General features: G+C 36.6%; 1 protein-coding gene across 4 annotated transcripts in view; it reads right to left on the minus strand.

Moving 5' to 3' along the window:
* NEBL (nebulette) overlaps positions 1-20,401 on the minus strand; it is a 246,861-nt gene that overhangs the window by 22,287 nt on the left and 204,173 nt on the right. Inside the window, exons 16-23 of one of the 4 annotated variants that reach the window (XM_084218086.1) lie at positions 18,965-19,057; positions 15,706-15,798; positions 15,222-15,315; positions 13,188-13,279; positions 10,875-10,979; positions 9,594-9,765; positions 5,779-5,871; positions 4,699-4,827 (exon numbers count right to left, since the gene is read on the minus strand). In XM_084218086.1, coding sequence (XP_084074212.1) covers positions 4,699-4,827; positions 5,779-5,871; positions 9,594-9,765; positions 10,875-10,979; positions 13,188-13,279; positions 15,222-15,315; positions 15,706-15,798; positions 18,965-19,057 — 871 coding nt within the window. The remainder of the gene's footprint in view (positions 1-4,698; positions 4,828-5,778; positions 5,872-9,593; positions 9,766-10,874; positions 10,980-13,187; positions 13,280-15,221; positions 15,316-15,705; positions 15,799-18,964; positions 19,058-20,401) is intronic. The other 3 variants (XM_084218087.1, XM_084218088.1, XM_084218089.1) reach the window with 3 other exon arrangements.

The raw sequence follows: 20,401 nt of genomic DNA on the forward strand, positions 1-20,401 counted from the left end.
GCTGACACACTTGAAAGGGGACAAGAAACCCACAAATGCCTACAGTTCCTGTGAACTGTACAATTCCTCTCCCCCTGAATGCCATGTTTGAATACTGAACTCTGGGGAACACTACGGAAACAGAGTTCAGCTACCTAGCAAAAAAGAACAATTCTCCCCTGACTGACAGAGGAGAAAATGCAACTGCTGTGTCATTCTGCTTGACCTCCCCAGAATGGCAGAGCTTAGCAACAGAATATGAATATGAAGAAGAGTGAAGGATTCCTGCCCTGTACTCCTGACACCTGAGCCTGGACATGGAAGACAGATCTCTCTATTCCAACATAAAGAGCAGTCAGATATTCTTCTTCTTTTTTTCTTCAATTTGTCTTCTACTAATGGTGATTTTTCCCAACCTCAAAACCAGAGGGTTTTTTTAATAAAAATCCATGGGAAGGACAGATCAAGGAAGGGAACAAAATCTGTTTTTCTTTCCTCTTCTTTGTTCACCTCCTGGCACAGGAGAAGAGTTATGATCACTATCCCAATGCAAGATGACTCCTTGGCTTCATACTGGGAAACATCTGCAATTCCAATGTGTGAAATAAAGAGGGATTTTCTTTATTTGATCTGAATAGTTTGTAGTCTTCTGACCAGACTAACCGGGAGCAGAAGCAGCAGCAAAGTTCCTTGTTCTAGGATTTTCTGTGGTATATACATGTGGGTGTCAAAGCCTCAGGCAAATCCTAGGAACAATCATTTTACATACAGAGTCACAGATATTGGTGTGTGCTAGGGGATGGTGGCAGCAGATGAACTGAGTCTAAAGAACTTTGGCTGAAGGAGTGAAAATGGCACACCTGCAGCCAACCAGTAACATTCTGGCTCCAGCCAAATATATGAAATTTCAGCAATGATATTTAAAACACAACAAAAGGCCCTTGAAAATTCTGTTCTAATATCCACTAAGGTTTCCTACATTACATGGGGTTTTTGGGAGTACTGCAAAACTGATTTCTGCCTCCTACAGACTGATTCCTACGTATCTCTTCAGACAATATGGGGATGACATAGAAAATAACCAAGAAACCATTTTTCTTCCCCACCAGAGTAACAATATATCCATAACTGAAAATGAACTGATACTCATCTCTTATTTTTCTCCACCTAAAGACTACACACAATTTTAAATAAAAATAAATGGTTACTTATACTGAAAAAGTCCAAACCTATGGTAAGGAAAGAATTTATGCATCATGTCAATATGCTGATACGCACCTAGACAAAGGTGTGCACACAAACTAGATGTTAAGAGGAAATCAAAGGGAAAAAAAAAAGAAAAAAAGGAAATGTCAAATGCAAAAGAGGAGGAAACCAGCCCTGAAGGCTTCAACTAGAAACTTTCCAAAATAGGTCCAGATTGGCAGAGGGGTTGAGCCATATGATTGAGCCAAATCATTCTTTCCTGGAGCCTGAGTGCAAACTAACAGGGCAGGACTTTACTCAAAGGGAAGGAAGGGGAGCAAGAGAGTGAGTGTGGAAAGAACTGGGAGAAAACCACTGTACAAGGCTGCATGGAAAATCAGGGCAGACAGGAAAGACTATAAAAAATCTAAATGAAACCCAAAACAGAACAGTTGAGATATTTTTCAGACAGAATGCTGTCAAGAGAGACCTAAACTTCAGAACTTTACTGCTTTTTCCTAGTGTTCTGTAGAGAAAAAACTGCCTGGTCTGTCTTTATAAGCAAAAATAAATCTGACATCCAAATATCTCAACCTCTCTTTCTGAAGGGAAAAAATCTGAAAAACCCAAGTAAAGGGTTCCATGCCTGAGAAGTTGCAACATCACTGTTAAAAGCAGAACTAAAGGAGGGAAATCTTTAATTTCTTTCCCTTTTTAGCCAACTTGAAAATTATTACTTATTGCTGGTGAGAATTTTGCAAAAATGTGGCACCCAGCATTTCAGTGAAGTCCTATGGAATGGCTTGCAGGTACAAAGACAATCTTTGTTAGGCAATAACTAATTACAAAGTATTTAGGCAGACTGGGAATGGCTTGCAGGTACAAAGACAATCTTTGTTAGGCAATAACTAATTACAAAGTATTTAGGCAGACTGGGAAGCTCTAGTGCAATGCCCTTGGTTCAGTGTGGCAAAATCCTCAAAGATACTGTGAAGTAATAAAGTCAACCCTGAAAAACAATCACAGAAAGAAGCTGTAAAAAAAAGATACACAAAGTTGAAAAGTAATTTCAAAAAGACGATTAAAATGAAAGCCAATGAACTGCACCAGCTTGCTGAAAAGTGTTAACAATTGTTTCCCACTCAATTTTACCTGCAATACTCTAAAGTACTCTAACAGGGAATTTTCTGGACTTACATCATGCAAAAACATAATGATTTTGTAGAGAAGGACCCATGGTTCAGTTCAACATCATAATCTAAAATAACAGTCAAGGAACAAAATAGAAAGAAGCCATTCTAATGAACAATGTTAGCAGCTTCCCTGTGATGTTATTACCAAAATTCCCCAAGAGAAGAGCGAGTTATTTAGATCTGAAGAAGCCTTTAACATCTGGTATTAAGTCAGAGACCCAGCTAAGGGCTGGGAAGAGGTAGTTAAGGAACAATTCCATCAGCTGTGGCAGGCGAAGATTTGAATTATATGTCAAATATCAGAAAAGGTATCAAAAATAAAGTAGCAACTGAACAATGTAGGAATATGTGAAATGTGATGAGACAAGGCCAAAGACACCCAGAGACTGTAAAATTGGCTACAGGTCTCCAACTGTCTTTGATGTTGGTGCACCATCAGATAGAACAATGGCCAATGAGAGACCCTGCTGATCTCAGAGTACAAACTCCAGGAGAAACAGTCATGGAATCTCACCAAAATAGATTTGGTTCTCATTTATGGTATAAGAGACATTGTATAAAGGTCATGGGCAAACTTGTCTTGTGGCTATGTGCAAAATGACCTTTTGGATGGGATGAAAAAGATTGGCATTTTTGGCCAAAGATGCTATCTTCTGCTAGCTCTCTTTAAGTGTGTTCACAGAAATGGCATTTTCTTGTAAATCATTAGGATTATGTTCAGTTATTTAGCTGTGGCATTTCTTCCCTGCAATGGGAGCTGTCTACAGGTGCTCAAATCCTGGCTGGTCAGCTGGGTTAAAACAAACTCTTGCCAAAATATAATGATCTTGGGAATAATCTATTCAAGATCTATTTTGCCACAAAAAGCAAGCTTACTAGTGCCAGAACTACCACAAAAATAAAGCCCATTTCCCATTCTCAAGTAGTAAAAAATAGCTGTTGAAAATCAAATCAAATCAAGCTGACATAGCAATGTTGAAATGGTTTGGAATACTTCCAAAGAAAAGGTCAGAACAGCTGTAGACAAACAATGTGCACTGGACTGTGAAAACCACTTTGCACCATCACAGGAAGAGAAAAAACAACATAAATGTGCATTATTGCTATCATCTATTGAAAGAGTTGAAAAGAGAGTTAAAATAGCAAACATGATAGTCAGATATGATAAATGGCAGTACATTTCTGTCAAAGATATGTGTTTCTTTCTTTGTTCAGAGTTAGCACTTCAGTCTGAACACCTTCTCCCTCACCCATTCTTCGTCAGAGCTGCTTATACGTATTTACACAGCACCCATAAAAAGGTAGACTCCATAAGCACCAACCAACACAGCAACATATTACTCCAGTGAATGGGAGAACATAAACAAGTGCAGTCTACAATTAAGATGCCTTAAAATCTTCTAAAAGTATGGGTAATTTAATGTTATGTAAGCAACTAATTGGTTTCTTACAAGAAAAAAAAAGTAACCCTTTGGATAGTCTTTCCAATACACCATTTTTTTCACAACTGAGAAGCAGAAATCACTATTTTTTAAAAATATCTATTTAGAATGCAATGATTCAGAACACTTTCAATTCATCAGTCAAGTCTAGTGCATACTGTAACACCACTAGAATGACTAGACCCTTTCTCATAATTTTCCTAAATTTTCTTCTAATCAACAGCATCAAACAGGTACACAATGTGGGTTTATACCTGAGAATACAGGTTTGTGAAAGTATTCTAATATTGATCCATGTTAAACCATAACAGACTACATAAACTTTCCAGCTGAATGGTAACCCAGGTTCTCAAGCCACTGAGAAGATGAGAAAATTTAATTATGTGAGAAAGAGAACACAATTAAATTCCCTGGATTTTTTTAAAAGAAAAAAACAGAGAGCCACAAAATTCTGCATAACTGAATAAGGGAAAAAGTACTTCAGTCACTAAAATACTATGATATCCTTGATTTACCCGCTGAAAAGCCCAAGGTAAATATGTTTTTTTCAGGTTAAAGGTGTATTTCATTCAGTTACATTGTGTCATTCAAGAGAAAAAATAAAAAGAGATTCATGTACATTTTGCAAAAACGCAACACAATTTCTTTAAAGCACTGTAAATAGGAGTTAACAGGGCTTTGGAGCCAACAGCATCACCAAAACTGTGAAAAGAATTCACAATAGAATGATATGGCATGCAGAAACTGTGCAGTCTTGCTTTGCTTGCTCTGTCAATCAGGCAATAGCTTACAAAGCTTCTACTTGTGACTACACAAGGATATGGAGTTAATACAGGCCTGTGAAGTCTCAACACACTGCAAGAGTGTTGTTAGTGAAAAAAGGTGGGAATAAAGGGTACCTCCTTCATCAGATGGCCTTGTTATCTCACTGCAGTAAGAAAAGGTAGGGTTCGTGTCAGAGCCATCTGACTTATAATCTCCCAGACTGGTAGAATGCAAATACTGCTTACTGTAACGGCTTGCTCTTTCTACAAAGGTAGAAAGAAGTAAAGAATATCACAGTAAATAGATGATGGAAGTGCAAAGACAAGCAACAACATAAACCCCTCCACTACTAACATTGCTATTCATACCTTGATGGCATTAAAATTAGAGAAAAGTAAATTCATTGCAATTTTGTTCCCAAAGCTTGCTTCAAAATCTAATGCAACTAAGCTTGTTCTTTGCTTTAAAAGAATAGCAGAAATGGAAGGTGGTATTGAGATACCAGAAAGGGAAGGGATAAAGCTGTAGAATACAAAAATTTCCAGTGGAAAATCAAATTATTCCTTTATCCCAGCACGCATATAGGTGCATGTGGAAATAAAGCTGTATGTTGTTCAAAAGAATATTTAAAATTCCAAAGTAGCAAAGGAAATGCATGTGAAAAATCAGACATTCAAAATAAACATTCCTATGCAGGAAAAGAACCAATAACCTTGTAAAGCCCAAACCTATTCCCTGTTATTACATTACTTTCTCTCCTTTTCCGTATCTCCTAAAATTATGAACATCTTGGACTTGCAAATAATAGAACAAAGCATAATGTCGTGTGCCATATAGGCAAAATGTGCATGGAAAAGAAACCAATTTTGTAAATAGGTCACTTTCTATAACTCTGAAATTTTATAAGGTCCAACTATTTGAAAATTCTACTTATAGGAAGGACAAAGTAGGTCAATGTTTTTTAAATGGCTACTTGTAAGTGGCATGAATAACTTGTTTAAGGTAAGATTTATTTCACTATTTCTTATCTGCACATGTGATTACAGCTGAAGTTCCTATAAAATACTGCTTTAAAACTATAACAGTTATAAATATATATACAAATATGCTTATAAAACATATGGCTGGCATATTGACCTGAAAATTTACAGTATCAAGTTTGTTTCACAAACTTGAAAAGCTGAACTGGGGAAAAGTCAGGATATAAGCAATACCAGAAAGCATATGCAGACTCCTAGACTGAATATTGTCCTCCAGAGGATCAATGTCGAAGATGGAGCCAGGATCTGTGCGCCAAACTTTAAGATCTTTTTCCAAAGCAGAGAAAGTATAAGACAGACAAACAACAAAGGAAGCAAAAGCATGAAAGGAATGAGCTTTAACAATCAGTAATCAATTTCCTTCCTCTAGAAATTAACCAAAATACCTAGATATTCACCTGAAGAGATCAGAAAGCTTAATTTGCTGCTTAAAAGAACTACAGAGTCTCCTTGGCATACAGCAGAGATCATGTCAGCATAAGAAAAAGAATCAGGGCCATAGCTCATCCATAATAAATTTCTACTAATTGCTTAATTCACGTAAACTCAAACGTATCTATCTTTCCTAATTAATATTTTAAAAAATGAACTAAGGTGACAAATTCAGCTGTAGAAATCTGCATTGTACACATCTGCCGTAGGATAAAATTACATCCACTCTCGAACTTACCAAGTAATTCCCTGTGCCAGTGTGTGCCCAGGTGGCCAAGAAGGCCAATGGCATCCTGGCCTGGATCAGCAACAGTGTGGCCAGCAGGACCAGGGCAGTGACCACAACCCTGTACTTGGCACTGCTGAGGCCACACCTTGAATTCTGGGTTCAGTTCTGGGCCCCTCACTACAAGAAGGACATTGAGGTGCTGGAGAGAGTCCAGAGAAGGGCAATGGAGCTGGGGAAGGGTCTGAAGCACAAGTCTGATGAGGAGAATCTGATGGAGCTGGGGATGTTTAGCCTGGAGAAAGGGAGTCTCAGGATGACCTTGTCATTTTCTACAACTGCCTGAAAGAGGTTGTAGTGATGTGGGAATAGGTCTCTTCTCCCACGTACCAGTATGTGAGAAAACAGCCCCAAGTGGGCCAGGGGAGGCTTATATATTGGATATTAAGAAAAGGTTCCTCACTGAAAGGGTTGTCAAGTACTGGAACAGGCTTCCAAGGGAAGTGGCTGAGTTTCCATCCCAGGAGATATACAAAAGATGTTGACATGATGCTTGAGGACATGGTTTTGTGGTAGGCTTGACAGACCTGGGTTAATGGTAACATTTGATGGTACTAATGGTCTTGGCCAATCTAAATGATTCTATGATATCTGATATGTCTAAAATTAATAAATCTTTTAATCTCTTCAAACCAGTTTCAACTAAAACCTTGATGTAAAATATAACCAGTCAAAGCACAAATCTACCAGATAACACATTTTTACTACAGTTTCTTCTTGGGCAGACCTGGGTGCAAGATTTACTCCATATACTGGAAGTAGGAAAAAAACTGTCTTCCCAGCTTTGCTCTTTTGCTGGTTTGAGAGGTACCAAGCTAAGTATTGGGTTGTAGGTAAAGCAGCACTGTGAGGACCCCAAAAATTTCATGTTTCAAATGATTAATAGCCTAGATGTAATGGAAAGAACAGACAGAGCTAACAAAATAAATCCCATGGCTTCAGAATACATTCAATGTATGTACATTGCACATTATCTACCATAATTCCCATGAGGCGAGGCGTAGTGCTAACTCCTTCCTGACAAGAGAAATTAAAGCTAACTCAAAAACTTTTGATAAACAATATGTTATTTCTAATGGAGATAAATTATGCCCCTACATAAAGTACTGACAGGCATGAGAAGGGGCCGGGGAATTGGTGAATGCCCAGCTTGCCCTGCTTGATCATGCCTCAGCAAGTGAAAATACAAGTATGGCTTCATGGCAGCACCACTGCAAGAGTCATTGATGTGTATTGATTTTATCCACCTCTGTAATCTGAAATAACAGACATAGAATCAGAATCTTGGCAATATATAACACAAATCAGTTTTAATTCCCTGGTAGCTTTTGGCAAGTTAAAATATCCTTATGTAAGAATTGTGGTTTCTCTTTAGTAACACATCCAAAGCTCACCAACATCAATTTATCTTGATGGGTTTAGAATGGCTTAGTAGGGTTAAAACTAGTGTCTATTTGCCAGAGCAGGGTCATTAATTTTAGTAACCAGGCATTTGAAAGAGCAGCTCTAGTTTCACCAATGATACATTAAAAATCAACCAGAGGGATTCTGACACCATTTTCCTAACTGGCTGAACAATTTACAGCTACAAAAAATACTCACGAGAGTCCTAAGTACATTTTTCAGTTTGCAAATTTTTTTTTTTTTGAGCTGCCAAGGACATTTCACAAGCAGGGAGCTCACTACTTCTTTTTAAACAAGTAGATATTATAATTACAATTTTATTCCAAAAAAGTGTTTGCTGAAATAGTCATAGCCTTTTTCCTTTAAATAGTTGTACAATTTTTGCTGTTTGGCAGGCATGGGAAATTAAGAATTTCCGTGTGTTTTGATACTGGAGTATTTTTAGGTGATAAATAATGCTATATATTTCAGTTCTTACAACTCAATAATCTATCTCAGGGATGTCCTTCACTCCAATCTGCTTGTGCTAGCAAGGCTTCAGCTGCTGAACATGGGATTGCACACATGGCTCCTACACAGGGCTACAGCACACATGCAATGCAGCAGAGAGCAGGAGGCTTGTAGCATACACTAAGGAACAAATCACAAACTGAACGCCACACTGCAGTTTTACAGAAGCCTTTTTCTTTTTCTTTGGCTGCACCACAACTATGAAGATCCTCAGCACCTGCCCCAGGCAGAGCTCTCTTAACACACACTTTTGGGAAACCCTTTCTCATATAAGGCCACTGTAGCTACAGACACATCAAGGATGGCAACTAAAAAGGAAAGAAATACACTTCCTTAGGTGGGGGACACTTATTTGGAGACTTTAAGGAAAGACTGAAAAAGCATCTGCCAGGAATTACATAGTTAACCTAGCTTTAGGCAGGAGGATGGCCTATGTGACCAACAAGTTAATCCAGTTAATTTCACCTGCAATTTTGGTTTTGAGATGCAAACTTAAAGTCAGCCTCACTGTTATCACTATATATGAAGAATTTTATGAGTGCTATCTCAGTATGGGCTTTTTGTACACAGATCCTCTGGGGTCTACATGGCTGCAAAGCACAGAAAAACAGACATGGGACACAAAAAAACCAAAAGGAAATAAGAAGAAAAAAAAATAAAATATTACCGCTTCCTTTGCCATAGCAGACTTGCTGACTTTTCAGCAATTTCAAATATCCACTTTGATTTTTAAGTAGAGCTCATTATGGGTATGCCACATAATACCTTTATGCAATACCTTGCCTTTACATTTGAATTTAATCTGTGTTCCACCCCTTGAACACCCATCCTTATCTTGGGCCACCTTTCAGAACATCACTTCTCAACACTGGTACTTGGCTTACCAGAGATCTGATGAGTTAGTGATGAATTACAGCTTGAGATATTTTTAAAGCTGTGTGAAATTGTGAAACACGAGGTAAATAGATATGTGCAATTCTGATGAAATTACTAACAGAAGGGGAAATTTCAAACTGGACTGCAAAATTTAAACATTGATAGCTTGCAGAATCAGTTTTACTCATCTTTCTTCTGCATAAAATTAAGATTGTAGATATTTTGACCTTTCTTTTAGAGTCAAAATTCAAATTTAAAGTAATATAACAACAATCCAAATATTTTTTTTTAAATTACAGAGCAAATGACAATATATCTTCCATTCATTCCCATTATGACTTCTCTGGAGCTGACATGGAACCTGCAGTTCAAGAATAAGTTTCATGGTGAGAAAAGAGAGAAAATGGAATCTGGAGAGCAGAAACAGGGGCTTTTATCTTCCCCAACATGCCTTCAATAAAAACAGTACTTAACAGCTTACCAACAATTATTCCAGGTCTTCTATCCATTTCAACAATATGTGGATGCACACCTTTGTATGCTGCATCGCTCACAATCTGGGTGTTTTTTCGTACACGCTCTGTTATAGGATCATCTACCACTGGGGTGAAGCCTCTGCCCTTTGTCTTCTCAAAATCTTCATGATATTTTACCTAGGAAAACACGGAGAATTACATTTTTCCCCAGGTTGCAATTGACAGCAGATGGTTATTCTGTGCAGGAATACATATATGTCTGCTATATGAGGCACTCGTATACTTTGACTTTGCACCATAACAGAATTGTTATACACATGAGATAGGCTGAATGGCCAGCCAAGTATTTTCTATCACCTTAACCAGTTTTTATGATATTTTATTATCAATTTTGCATTTCTTTTCCATTGATACTGAATTAGACACTAGCTTAAGCAGCAAAGCATCATCTTACTATCAGACAGGACACAAAACAGCCCTGTCCAGGAGGTCATCTGGTGCATTCCCTTCTTCTCTAAGACAGGATAGCTGTCTACTGATGCAGACAAATACATGTGTCAGTAAGAATATTCCAGCAGTAGTAGTTCTAAAGAACTCAAGCATTTTTATTCACTGATAATTTTGACTACTTGCACAGTATCACACAAAATGTATATTTTGCCCTTTTGTTTTATCATATGTCAGCTGGCTTTAAAAATAGGTTTTTAGAAAGAACAACAGTTGTTCTAAACTGCCTGCTTTAAAAGAAAATATTAGAAAAAAAGACATTAGGGTAGAAAGTGTTACAGCACCAAGTGTTGGAACAAAATCCCAGTATTAGTAAGAGTTATAAAGGTAGTACTGCTGATTATGCATATTTACATTACAAAAAACTTAATCATCAATTCATTAAATTGACAAACATTCTCACACAAGCTGATGCACACAAAACTCATTCCAAGAACCAAAGTCACGCAGAAACCAGGAACATGCACAGGCACAAGGTGAAGTGTGTCACCTAATCCAGTGAAATTGTGATGCTCAAATGACGTGTGTACATTTTTAAAGGAAAAAACCAAAAGAACGGACATTTAACTGTTAGAAAACTGTTTATTAGTATTTTGAAAATGTTCATTACACTCCTATGCAGTTAGCAAACACTCCCTCTACAGGCGTAAGAAGAAAATATTCCTTCCATACCTGAGGAGAGAGTTTCATTAGTTACCTATATTAATGGAAGGCAAAATCCAGTGGAAGTCAAGTGCCATTCCTTAGAAGGCTCTAGTCACAGGAAGAAAGTACCCTACCATTGAGATGTTGTTTTGTGTTTCTTTGACATGCCTTAGCTCAGGTGTGTCTAGAAGCACACTACGTCTACCTTTCATCTGCCTCTGATCACTGCTGTACTTGACCTGCAAAACAGCAACAACAGCACAGGTGAATTATTTTTGCTTACAGTAGGAAGGATGGTGAGAATCACACCAGGCAACAGTACCTTTCCGAGCCACAATGCCCAACAGTTCTCTTCTTTCTTTAACTCATGTGCCAGTAAATTATTTCACAGTGAGGATACAGATGAGCTTGTACATTGGTAAGGCCGAAAGGCACATTTATTCCATCAATCACTTAGTAAAAATAACGAATTTATTTAAAAGCTGCAATTTGTGACTGTTTGAATGACATAAGTGAAATCATTCATTTATCAACTGGAAAATAAGATCAATACTAAGAAAACACCACTGTGACTTAGAACATCCTTAAAACATGTTTGTATGGCTGACGATAATAATAATACCTTCTTATTACCAAGACAGACACAGAGTCTGTGGGATTGGAATTACCTGAGAAATCCAGGGAATTCAATCCTTGCAAGAGGATTAATTCTTTGGAAGACTTATAACTCCCATTCAATAGCTAGTCTTCACTAGCAGCACAAAGCAACATATCTGGGAAGAATCTGAATATTTTGTTTCCTAAACAAATGTCTGGACTCTGGGTTTTGTGCATCAGTAAGTACTGAATTTTTTACATCACATTTCTCCTGATTAGCTTATTTTGTAGCATTTTACAGACTAGTAAAGATATAAGGTTAATTATCTGTTAAAAATAAGAAAAAAACCACTCAAAATCCTAAAACAGTGAAAGCAGCTGATCCTACTTACTGGTTTGGGAGTGAGTACTCTTACAGTTTTTTCTGTCTTGTTGAATTCTACCAATGGCCTCTCGTATTTCTACATCGCACTGTGACCTGCACACTGTGTTAGTTAATATTCCAGATTTACCTCTGTATTCACACCCCAAGTATTACTTCTCAAATGAGTCATGCAAACCTATTTCAACATGTGCTTGTGATGAGAAAAACCATGTATTGAAACTGTCTAACCCTCCTTAAGATTATATATTGGCTAAGAAAGCACACCCATGAAAATATATATCTTGGTATCTGTGTTTGACAGGTAAGTTTCAAGTAATGTGTGAGAAACTAAAATATATGGTACTGCATATTCTTCAAAGCCTTCTTAATTAAACAGTAAATTCTCATAGAAAATATATTCAGCTACATATGCTTTTGAGTATAAGGCATTTTCTGGACAGAATAATTACAGCCAACACAGGTTGATTTTTATCTTTCTCATTAACATAGAGGAATATTTATCCCTGTAAATCTTGAGAAACAAAGTGAATGAATCACTTGAAGAAACACATTTAATTTTAACAAATCAAAAAATTATTTAAAGACTAGAACTGTTGTGAGATTTTCCTCTTATTTTCACACACCTCAAAATAATTGACTTTGATAAATATTCATAAACATTTTTAACAAAATGATTAAGATATATGCAGTTACAATGTCAGATTCCACTCCTTTGTCCTTAGACATATTCCCTGACAAATCCAATCCACTTTTCACTCCTACACACAGTTCTCCAGTGTTCATTACTTGTAACTCTCTTCTGCCACAGTTCTTCTGCATGAAACAACTTCTATTTACCATCTGCAGTGACTTTGCCACGGATGTTGTTTCAGTGTTGAGGACAGACTGCAATGTAACTGGTCTTATCCTTTACTTCATCAGGCTTTTTGTACTTTTTCCTTGTTCCTTAATAGAATTGTCTCCTGCTTCTTACACTACTTTAGCAGCAATTACATTTTATTACCATAAAAGCAAAGGAATATATATTATCTTACTCTTTAGTATTTAGCAATGGGACCTATTTAGAACTACTCAGCTCTAACAGAGGTGGCAAGTCACAGAATGGAATGGACACTTCCACGCTTTGAATCACACAAAAAAAAAAGACATTTGCACTGAGGCTAAATTCTCATTTCCTTTTTTTCTTTACTGCAAAGAATGACTGACCTCTACTGACTCTCTCCTTGAAAAATACTGACACCAACACAACCACTTACTTTTTTTGCAAAAATAACCAGACAACCCTGAATATGTTTGTTGCATGTATAGGCAGTCCAGGTCCTCAAAGAATAAAACCAATATCTCATCAGTGAGTGATGTAGTTGGGTTTCTTTGACATAGCAAATGTAAAAGGAAAAGCATATCCATGTTTATATTTCTACAGCAACTGAAAAATCTGAATGACAAAAAGATACAAACAACTTGCCGAGCTGATATTATCTTGATTCTTCCTGACTCTCTCTATCTCAGGAGTGACACTCACAGCAGTAGCTTTGCCAGGCTGCTCTCTGTAGTGAACCTGTTATTGAATAGAATAAAATATATATTCATACTATTTCAGGTATAGCAATATATCCTTGTTTCATAAAATGCATGACTTCAAAGGTCATCCAGGAAACAACAGAAAAGCTAAAATGTATCTGAAGTTTATTCAAGTTTATAAAAATTGATTTTTGAAAGATAACCTTGATTTTTTTTATGTACAGACTGTTTATTAATGCATTTCTGTGGATATATACCCATGTATACACACAATATCTTGGCATTTACCAGACTGGTCCCTGGCTCTTCAGAGAAAAAACTCATATCTGGAATGGGGTTAAGCCACATAAAATGCAGTAGAGGCAAGCAGATCATATGAAAAAATGAATTTCAGAAGGTCCGCTGTAAATACATATTTTTCAAGACAGAAATTCCATAAGGTCTCCATCTATGTTCTAAATTTTATATATTACATATTCAAAGGCGATTAAACACAGAGAGTGCAGTACATCAGACCGGGGCCAATTGAATCCAACCTCATTTCACCACGCATTTATTTAAACATACTGTAGGAATATCCCCTTCATCATTCTGTAACCAAACACATTGCATTAACCAAATGCACACCCGAGGCTGGATCGGGATCTGAAGCAGAACAGGACAGGATGTGGCACTGACAGACCAAGAAATCTAGTGTTAAATCTAGCCCCACATGCTGGGAAGTCAGACATGGCAAATATTTAGTAACAGATTCTGGCAACAAATTCATGCCAATTCATATACTTTCATGCAAAATAAATGCTTCCATAGAAAAGCAAGCTCTTGGGTTTAAGTGATAAGATTAACTGTGCAGATACATTGCGCTCATAATTCTGCAGCGCACTGTGGCAGTAAGGCAGCTATTGCCCAAGCAGCTGTCTTCCAGCACAACAGAATTTTGATCTGTCCACATCAATGTATTCCAATAGAAAAATTAATGTCTTACTAAAACTATGGCAAGTTGTTAAATGGATTAGAGTTGCAAATTAACATTTATAAAGGTAAAATGACTATTCAACAATTAATGTTTCTAGAAATGGCTGAAGTTAACAAATCTTCACTCAAAGCTATTCCAGTGACTTGAAAAGAATTTAAACTTTCCACTGAAATTTTCGCAACACAAAAATTGGTGAAGACTTATCAACAGTGTGAGCAGAAGTACTATACAGACTGGCTTGAAAAAGGGAAAGCAGTTTTTGAACAGAATACATTCTAGGAAAGCTAGATATATCAACAGGAATCCAGAAGTTGAGTTAGAGGAACAGAATTCCTGAAAATTGAGACTCAAAATTATTTGGTGAATGTAGCAGAAAGCACCCAGGAAAACCCTGTAGCTATTTGTGGACCCATGACCCAGGGCTGCTGATGGCAGCTCTCAGTGAGGAGAGCGCCTGTTTGCTCATGGGCTCATCCACAGGGTGCAACTTCATCAGTGCAGGAAGGCAGGAGCATGCTTCAGTCCTTGCCTTCCTCTCTGTACCCCTGCAAATGGTTACCTCAGCCATTAAATACCAAATTCTGATGGGGAGGTTACTGAGGAACCAGAAGTAGACAGGTAAGAGAGAAGACGTTTCAGTACAACGGTAGCTAATTTCTCACAAAGCAAAGAAAAATAAAACTGGAAACGGATATTTTGTTTAAAAAAAAAAAAGTCAAGATTTTCTGCAAATATCCAAGGAAGAGAACATCTCAAAGCATTGCAGCCATTTCTTAAATGGAATATATGATGGTTCACCTGTCATTTCCCAAACCAAGCAAAGCTTTCTCATGACTGCTTCCTATGAGAAGATTTTCAAGTAATTCCATTACTTGAATGCAAACACATTACGATACATTAGTTTCCCCCAGGCTAAAGGAAAGGGACTGTTTCAGAATGCAGAACTTCATATTCATCTTCCACACCCAAAAATTACACAAAGTATTAAAGGAGAGCAACTTCCCATGCTGACATTCTCTTGATTCCTCTTGACTCTTTCCATCTCAGGGGTGACACTCATGGGTGTAGCTTTGCAGAGCTGTTCTTTGTACTGAACCTAGCAAACATGTCAGAAGATATTAGAACAGAGATTTCCAAGCAATAAAAATACGTTAGCGTGCTAGACATCACTAAAGAGCACATTGCATTTGGATGGAAAGTACCATTCCTTAATAATCAATCCCATCTTCCCACACAATACTTAGTACTCACCCTCTGGCAGTTCTTCTATTTCAAACAGAGACAATTGTTATTTCAACAGGAATATTTCACTCTCATTCTTATGAATCAAAGTGCAAGGCTAAGGAATTACCATTTTACCATTAATTGATTAAATTGGTCTTTTTGGACAAACAAAGTAGCACAAACACCACAGACATATCCACCAAGACACAAGCACATTTAATACAGCAGAGAGAATTGTGCAAGAAATGAAAATGGGGCACACATTACTGATATTCTTCTGGTTTTCCTTAACTCTCCTTAGTTCAGGTGGATCAGAAATTGTTGTTGCACGCCGAATTTCCTCCTTGTATTTAATCTGTACAATAGATATTACAAAAATATCAATTTAAAGAAGAGGGAGACAGGCACTAAAACACATCTATCACTTTATACTCTTGTCCTTACACATACTGCACTACTAGACCACATCTACTAACACCATTGGCCTGAAAAGCAACAGTTATACTTAATTTCTAAAACAGTCTGCTAGGGTCTCTGATGCGTCTTACTTGATGAAATGCAGCAGAGAGTGCTTATAACAATTCTAGTGTACTAAAACTCTAACAATAGGAATATACATCACATGGGATTGTGGCTATTTTCCCCATAATTGGGGTGCTGCACTACTTGGAGATCCACACCACTCTGAAAATGACTTGGTCTTACTATTAACTTGCTATGGAGTTTTCCAGTCCATTTCAGAAACCAAGCCTTTTAGGTGTTCCTTAAATGGTAGATGGCTTCAAAGTCTCATTGAAATTCTTTAAAAACACATGGGACACACAGGTGAGGATGTAGTTGGCTGGATTGTTGAAGCCTTTGCAGGTGCTGTCAGACATTTACTGGTTTTTTCCTAACATTTAATTTTCAACTCTGTTCTCAAGACATGTTACTTCTGGAGAATGCCCAATTTCATAGCACAGACAAAACAACTTGTTTTCCTCTAAGCTCATACTTGGAAGCTGTTTTGACTGAAATTTATAAATAAATAAAACCAAACCAACCCAAAGTACAGACTGGGAATGGAAAATTACAGTCCAGACAGTTTAGGACTGGCTAAGACACTATAGCACTAGAAAAAAAGGGTCTTTTAATAGAGACTATTAGGTAAGTTTGAGAATTGGCAGTGCTACTCATCCTTAAAATGCTTCAAAATGTCTGTTACTTGAATTTTAATACGACCCCAGCTTTGTGGTATTGACTGACATACCACAGGGGTTTCATCACAGATTTCACACTAACAAAAACACTAATAGATTCTCCCAAAGCACTACTTCTTCCCAGTGCTGTGCCCAACCCTGCCTGCCCTACAATATAAGCAAGTTTTTAAAAAGTCCTTAGTTATTTGTAGCTCCTCACTTCAGATTCAGCTACAGTCCACGGGTCTGTGGCTTGCTTGGAAAGTTCTGTGAGATCTTTGGCTTCTTCCAAACCAACCATCACAACAGGTGAGACGAGCTCAGCCTCCTTGTATTGAGCTGTCACCACTTTCTATTTTAGGCTTTGAAAACACCATTCTTACGTCTTCCTCCTACATATGTAATCTGGAAGAATCCGATCACTTTCAGAACATGATTCAATGGACTTTTTTGTGTGGTTGGTTGCACTGTAAGTGTTATTTTGGTGTCCTGGTGTTTCTTTCAGTGCAAATTTGCTTCACATTCCACATACTAGTTTTGTTTAGCCCAGAAAATAGTTTTAAGGCTGTCCCAAGTTATTCTGGCTAAATTCAAAAATGCCTGTAAAACATTTAAATCTAATGGATTCAAAATTGGTGTAATTTACCCTTCCTTTGGGACTCCTGTAAATTGCACAATACAATTTCCCTCTTACTGTACAATATAATTTCCCTCTCACTGACATGTAATTTGAAACATTCTTGTACATTGCCTTTAAATTTGGCATGCTACACCTCTAATACATATTACACAAGACTAAAGTAATTTAAAGTACACTACATGTAATAAAATACCTTTGTAAAACATTAACTCCACACAAAGACTAGCAAGGTAAAGGACATACTATTTACACAGTACCACCACACCACTAATGCATTTTGTACTTCCCTAGGTAGGTTTTTCCTCAAATGTGTTTACTAGCATATTGATCAACTTTTCATTTTTCCATCTTCACCACCATTTAGGATTTCTAAACCAGCAAGAACAGTGTACACTATCTTTCCATTTCACTTTGAAATGTATTGTGAAAAAGCATTAGAGTAAGACTTCTACTTTCTGTGTGACTACTCTTGAAATAAATCTCAGTGGTAATTGGAAATTTAAAAGCAAAATAACAACAAAAAAACTGAACAAAGAAACAAAAAAAACCCTTCACCCTCAAATCAAGAAAAATCAACAGCTTCCCAACCAGCAGGTTTCAAACTGTTCAATATCCAACTATTTCAGGATTTGGGACACATGATAGCTTGCACTGTGACTCAAAATGACATGATGAATAGTGATGGATAAAGTAGAAAAAAAATTTTAAGGAAAATATGAGCTTTCCAAAACTTTTCGGAAATTCTCTACTGACCTTACTTTGGTGGGAAATTAGGTGTTTAACTAAACACTAAACAACAAAATTCTATGAGAATAGGTGTCCAGAGATCCTAATTCATATTTTAACTAATACTTAAACACAACATAGTGTCATGTCTATACATTATTTTTAAACTTTACTTTAAAAAAAACCTAATAATTAGAAAAGTCATGTCACAGACATAAAAATTGCCCCAGAGGAGTCCATACCAAATATAACAAGGAAATTATCAATAGTTACAAGTGTTTTGCTGCTTAGCAGCCACTTTTCAGGTTTTTTCCAAGTTTTGCCACATATTTAGCAGAAGATAATGTATTATTTGAAGAAAACATTCATTTTGATATTTTATTTTGATTTGCCTATTAAAGTGCCAAAGACATTGGGCATCCTTAGATAAACAACATCAATTCAGAACTAATCTCATCAGATCCAGAGATCAATTTGTCACCAGCACATAAAGAAGATCCAACTCTCCACCTTTTTACACAGGTGAAGTCTGGACACAGTTTTTCTCATCTTGAAGTACAAACTATCATGTCCTATGCAATGCATGCAGTTTCTAACAGAACATGACAGATTTTCTCTTTTGTCACATGGTGTTTTTCTAACCTGCAAATACAACTGCTGTTCTGTCTGTCATATGGGGAAATGCATCGCCTATTTCTCACTCCTGAGAGACAAAACACTTTCCTCAAATATTTAGTTTAAACATTTTCTTATTTTTCCTAATGTTTCAATTAGAATCTCTACCTTTGGAGAAAGAAGTACTACAGTAGAGGGGAGTTCTAGCTCTGCTACAGTAGAGCTCTGTATCCAAAATCCAGTGGACAACTATTTGAATGAGATGTATGATTAAGAACCTTTTAGTAAACAAGATGGTAAAAAAAAAAAAAGTTGCTCCACCTTTTACTCACATAAGAATAATTTCTGTTAATAACACTTACCGAACTAATATTCTGTTGATTTTTCTTTACTCTTTCAATCTCTGGAGTATCTTTTACAGCTGTGCCAGCTCCTACTTCCTTCTTATAAAACACCTTCATTTCCCCAAAAGAAGAGAGAATTATGAGACTGTTAGCAATGCAAATGCTAATTCTCATAAAAGGGCTAGGCAATTTTCCAAGTTCCAAATTGGTCTGACTATAAATCTTGCTAAGAAAGCAAATACTTTAATTTTTCATAAATAAGACTAATTGTTAATAACTACGATAACATTGTTTTCAGCTGCAACCCAGATAATATATTCTCATCCTTTAAACTGACCTCAGTATTTTTAAGTATTTGCAATAACATATTTAAATTGGAAAAAAATGTTAAAATTTATATAATAATGTACAAAGTTTTACAAATGTAACGTTATGCTTGAGTAATTTCGTTCGTTTCAATCTAATTGAAGGTACATGTACATGCAGGATTTGATTTGGTTTCTGTAGTCTTCAGATATTAAAATACTGTGAGAGGTGATCAGACATTACTATTATTTCTAAGTTAACAAACTAGAAAATTGAAATATTCATGGAAAAATAGCCATAACAAACCAGAGCTACAATCCAAGTCATGCAGTTTTTCACTCCTAGGTTCAAGCCAGAAAACTGAGGACTGTATCTAAAACCAAAACTCACTTCTTAAAAGATGCACATGCTATTTATATAATTCTACTTCAATTGTTTAGGTAAAGGATAAACACAAAGCACATCAGTAGAATCGATCATTTGAAGTTACTGAAAGAGAAAGTAAAAAACTGCTCCACACGTTCCAAGAATTGTTACAATTAAAATAACCATTGAGCACCAGTTCAAGCTCCACAGCTCCTAAAGAAGTTTTACTGGATTTTCAGTATTTGGTGTCACAGCTGTTGCCACTCTAGTAAGTATTTCCAGTCCATTAGTGCAAAAAACAAGTCTGATCCTGGAGTTAGTACATTAATCTTTGTCATTTAGTATTTCTGCCTTTCTTAAATCAAGATTTATTTAAGTTTTCCTATCAACAAACCTTGAACAATAAAAACGTCATTCTTGATTAATTCCTCCAACTTCCTTGAAGTCCTCTATAGCCTGGGATAAATACTACTGTCAAATATCCTAGAGAAGAGTTAATGTCTGCAACTAATATTTTAAATATTCAGAAAACTTTTAACAATCCAGAATTTTGTTTTTCCATGTGATAACAGAGACAGTTTGAGTAAGAACTTGAAATTTCTTCTGCATCATGTCAGTTAGAAAGATTAATATTGTGGATTGGACTACAATATACTTTTCTCCTCTACCAAGGAAGGATTGGTAAAATTTGTTGGAGACAGGAATTTTTCTATGAAAGAGATGACTGTGAAGTAAATATCCTTTTATAAATCATCTGCTAAATGAGCTAGTGAGCTAAAAGCA

This window comes from Fringilla coelebs, assembly GCF_963513975.1.
Source record: "Fringilla coelebs genome assembly, chromosome: 1".
Classification (NCBI taxonomy): Eukaryota; Metazoa; Chordata; class Aves; order Passeriformes; family Fringillidae; genus Fringilla; species Fringilla coelebs.